The sequence below is a fragment of the Penaeus chinensis genome, chromosome 33, assembly GCF_019202785.1.
Source record: "Penaeus chinensis breed Huanghai No. 1 chromosome 33, ASM1920278v2, whole genome shotgun sequence".
NCBI classification, from domain to species: domain Eukaryota; kingdom Metazoa; phylum Arthropoda; class Malacostraca; order Decapoda; family Penaeidae; genus Penaeus; species Penaeus chinensis.
This window is the reverse complement of record NC_061851.1, coordinates 10783236-10788030: the sequence shown is the minus strand read 5'-3', so window position 1 is coordinate 10788030 and position 4795 is coordinate 10783236. Positions and strand designations below refer to the sequence as shown.

Here is a 4795-nt window from a genome sequence, read left to right as displayed (position 1 = left end):
CAAGTTTCACGAAATATATTTACACTAGTTGAAAACAAATATCCATGTCTGTACATGAGACATGACCATTTCCTAGTTTTCTCAGCATAAAAACCCTGAATATCATAAGCAATAGTTCTCTGGCACAAGCTCAGTGGTAGTAATTGTAAAATGGTATATTGGACCACAGCTGTGTAAGTATACCATGCACGAAAGAATTACCCATTACGTAATGTTGCATTGCTCTTTTTTTAATTCCTCGTATTATGGCATGCTGTATGTATACACACACTGAAACAAATAAGTAATCATGACCTGAATCAAACCTCTTTCATAAAATGTATCACTAGTGTTGTCAATCATATTTATGATGCACTGAGAGATCAAAGTTCAAAACTTATGATCAAAATTGGATAGGGGAACAAAGTTTAATGAACATTAGAAAAAACAAATAACAGATTCTATTGCTGAATATCAACAGGATAAAATTCTTAAACACAAATAGTTAACATGAGTGATTAAACTATGATTATCAATTCCAACCTTCACATAATTCTTGGCTTTGTTTATTGGTTAACAAACATCTTGAACACCAACTTTGGTAAAAGTTCAAACTAGATCTTAAATCTTGTACATAAATTACTCCACAGGTAAATAAATAAATTCATCTTTCACGATAAAAATAACCCTACAAGACACTTTCATATGTGGAAACAAAATCAACGGAAAAAATAATCAAAAATAAAAACATTACTGCATAGGAGACATTAGCAACAGATACTTCCTTCCACCTGCTTGCCTCAAATGAAAGGGTTTGCTCTCGAGAAAAATGTTTGACCTGGACCAAGCGCAGTGAGGAAAGGGACGGTATCTTGCACTTCTCGAAATATCACCTTTGGCCAATGTTTTTCCCTCAACTTTGCACATTTTGGGGAGATATTCCCTTATCTATAATTTTGATGATTATAAAAAGGCTGTCTGCATTAGCTGCTCCTGTCTGTAGGATTTCAATAATATTCCATATATTTATCTTTTGGCTGTTACACGTTTTCTTTCCTTCTTTTTTTTATTAAGAAGGAAAATAACTGGAATGGACATGCTCTGTGAAAACTAAACTGAATAATTGTAGAATTCTCCTCAATCATTTATAATCAATTATAATTTTTTTTTAAACCTTTCACTTGAATTATACGTAAATTTACCTCAACAAATGCAATCACAAATAATACATCTTGCTGATGAAACAAGAGCTTACACGTTCAAATTGTTAATTCTCTCATTTTCTTCCTGATAGTTTAGGAAATTAAATTGAAATCTGTTCTCACTGCTGTAACAACAAAATCAGGCCTTTATACTGGCTGATATGGAGCTCCTTAATGCCATACAGGTTCAATAATAAAAGTCTTTAGATAACTCATAACAAATATCTAGTATATACATGTACATGCATACAAGCACCTACAAACACACAAAGCCCTTTCAAGTTATTTCTTTTTCAAAATCAATGCAACCAGCTATCAACAGATACTCTTTATAGGTATATCAGAAGGAATGTTGCAGTAGATAGTATAAGCTAAATTTAAAAGGATTAATAATAAATAAATATTGGTAACTAAAATGATAAACTAGTTTGACTCAAATCTGCCTTAAGTATCTGTGGTAAATGACAACTTTGACAAATCTTCTGGTTATAAAAATGTTTTTCTCTCTGCAGTTTCAGTTCTCTTTAATGCCATGATGATGAATCCTAGGCTTTTATTCAGAATGAAAATACTTTGGGTATTCTTTTTTTCTCCCTTTTGATGGAATAAATTAAGTCAAAAGGTAAAATATATCACAGGTATCTATAATTTGCAGATCTTGAGAGATATCAAGTCCATTAAAACATGTTTTCCTATTATCTTTTAATTCCTCATAGGAATTAAAAAAAAAAATATATATATATATATATCAATACCAAATAATATCTGTTCCTAAATTTTCCTACAATCCTCTGTAAGACTGGACAATAATTACTGACACAGGGATCTTATAAAACCATGAAAAGCTTCACTCTCAATTCAATTTCCAATCATAAGGCAAAACTGTTACCAATAACACGATGAAAAAAATGTTCTTAATATACTTGAGAGCCTAAAGCCACATCTTGGCATAGTAATCTTGCTAAACTCAACATTGCTTTCTCATTAAACTTGAAATCAGAAGACCCCAAAATCAAATATCCAAAATGGAGTTGTTTCCTATACCTACAAAATACTTGAAGCACCGCCACCACAAGCAGAAGGGGAAAAGCTAACTCTTATGGGGAAGGAACAGACTAAATGGAAAAAAGAAAAAGGGAGAGAGATGGGGGAAAAAACTACTGTGCAAGTAGAAGGGAAAAGCTAGCATATGAAGGGGAGATAGAAAAAGTATACAAGAAAAACAGATAAAAACAAAAATCAAGAATAAGACTAAACTAAATGGTGAGAGTCAAAGAATAACTTACAAGAGATAGGAGTATGAAACAGACTCTATTGAGTGTATGTGTAAGCATGTGCTTGTGTGCATGCATTTGTCATACCTGCCTTACTTTACTAACCAAGGAAGATTTCATTTTTTTGCCTTATAACAAACATCTCTAAAAAAGAAGCATTTTCAAGGTGAGGTATTGTGAGAACGAGGTTACCCGCTTATTCTTTATACACTGAATCACCATCTGAAAGTATATATGCAACAGGAAGAATCACAAACATAAATTACCATACAGCATATTGTTGTAGGTCATGTTCATAAATCATTCTCAATGTGTGATAAATGCAGTGCAAGTCTCACCGGTTTTGCAGGAACCTGAACGAAGATTAATCACAATATAAGTGAAAAATAAGAAAAATACGAGTAAATAAATAAACAAAGAAATGAATCAAAATATCTATTGGAAAAGAAACACGCAAGGCACTAATGAATTTCAACAAAATAATGAACAACTATGCAAAAAAAAATTCATTTCTTAAACCATCATTCAAGATTTGCAATTTCTCTTTCTTATCACTGGATCTCCCAAAGAACACATAAGAAGTAAAATATGATGAAATAAATCAGAGCAAATTGTAAAAAGAGTAAGATACAGATCACAGAAATTACAATGGCAAAAATATGTTACGATATGTAAATATTTTTTTGTGTGTTGAACTGTGAAATCCTCTTTGCCTTCTAAAATCAGTAACTACTTACCATTTAGTAAAAAAAAAAAAAAATCTAATGATATAAAGAAAATGGCATCTGTAGATAAAAAAAAAAAGCAAAATGACTAAAAACAAACAAATAAAGTATGTTATTGCATATGTATGAATGTACTTCTATAGAGTATTATTTTCTATGCTTTTCTCAGTTTTGCAATGCATGACTCATAAAATAAAAAAAGTCCATATAACTATTTTGGGGCGGGCAGGTTTGGGGGAAGGAGCAGGGGAGGGTAAAAGAAAAAATATCAATAAATCAAATGTACATGATTATTTGTCAGTTTCTCATACTCTGATTCAGGATTACAGTACAATAACAAATATTTCTTCTGAATACAAAATACTTGATCCCCAAATGCTTGCAAATTAAAGCATTATATATTTCCTAAGTTAAATATCACACCCAGTTTGCCTACTAGTGGAAATCATCCCTCCACAGCACAGCCTATTCACTTGGCGTTGCTGGACACATATCATACGTATGAATACGTAATGAAATAGAAAAATCTTTTCTCTTTTAATATGTATATATATCTATAACTTCTCCGTGGATTCATGTGGTAGAATGATGGGTATATGAAAAACACCTAATAATGAACTGTATATTACATGAAAATGCTTATATATGTAAGTGACACATTCTAACATCATGAGGTCCTTTCCCTGTTTTTTATTTAAATTTGCCCAACATCGCAAACTGATGAGACTACTGCGGCTGCGAGAGTGTGGTTTTCAAGTAATCCAGGGTGTTAGATAGGAGAGTCCCTTCAGTGCTCTTGCCGTCAACTGTGAGGCGACTCGATGCCTGGAGGGAAGCAACACTTGTATTAGAAGGCATTTTATTAGTTAGCAAATATCAAAAATGTAGTTAACAATAATTTTGTAGTGAAATGATTAGTAATAACAATAGAAAATTATCATCACAATTCCTCTAAATACAGTACTATACAAATCACTCCTTTGCCCTTACAAATTCTCAAATGACAATTTGGCTTTGCCTAACTTGATCTTTAGCCCAGACATCTTTAACCCAGGCCATTCCATCTCAAACCCCAAATCTATCCGTACTGGTGACATTCTCCCTACCTGGTACTTGACTAGGAGGCACACGTGGTGTCCATGGAGGGACCGGCCGTAGAGGGAGGCAGTTTGATCCACACACTCCACCACAGCCATGCTTCCTCCCCGGGTCACTTCATCCAAAACCTGTGAGTGAAGGATTTGTATTATCTTATCTTAAAGGGAAAAGGAGAATGTGAAAAAGGACACTAAAGTTAAAAATTTGGTGGTAAATGAATTTGAGAAAACAGAAAAGGAACCAATCTGATTTTTCTTACCTCTTGGAATGAGCGTGAACAACTTGGAAGCGTGAAAGAAGATCTGGCAGCCAGCTGACCTGAACCTAAAAGATCTGTGAACGTTGCACGACTTGCGGTCTTGCCAGAGAGGAATGTTACAACAGGGAAGTCGAGGCGGAGAGAGATATCACTATTACCAATACCTTCCTGAAAAGACAAAAAATATCAATGGTGATTTTCAGCTTTTTTATGGGTCTGAATCACATTCTTACCTGTATTAACCTCAAGCCCTTTTTG

At 33.4% G+C, this 4795-nt stretch overlaps 1 protein-coding gene across 2 annotated transcripts in view; it reads right to left on the bottom strand.

The window, feature by feature from the left end:
• LOC125043398 (AP-3 complex subunit delta-1-like) overlaps positions 1-4795 on the bottom strand; it is a 41037-nt gene continuing 36242 nt past the window's right edge. For both annotated transcript variants that reach the window (XM_047639500.1, XM_047639501.1), the window contains exons 24-26: positions 4538-4705; positions 4287-4406; positions 1-4005 (exon numbers count right to left, since the gene is read on the bottom strand). In XM_047639500.1, coding sequence (XP_047495456.1) covers positions 3907-4005; positions 4287-4406; positions 4538-4705 — 387 coding nt within the window. In that variant the 3' untranslated portion in view covers positions 1-3906. The remainder of the gene's footprint in view (positions 4006-4286; positions 4407-4537; positions 4706-4795) is intronic.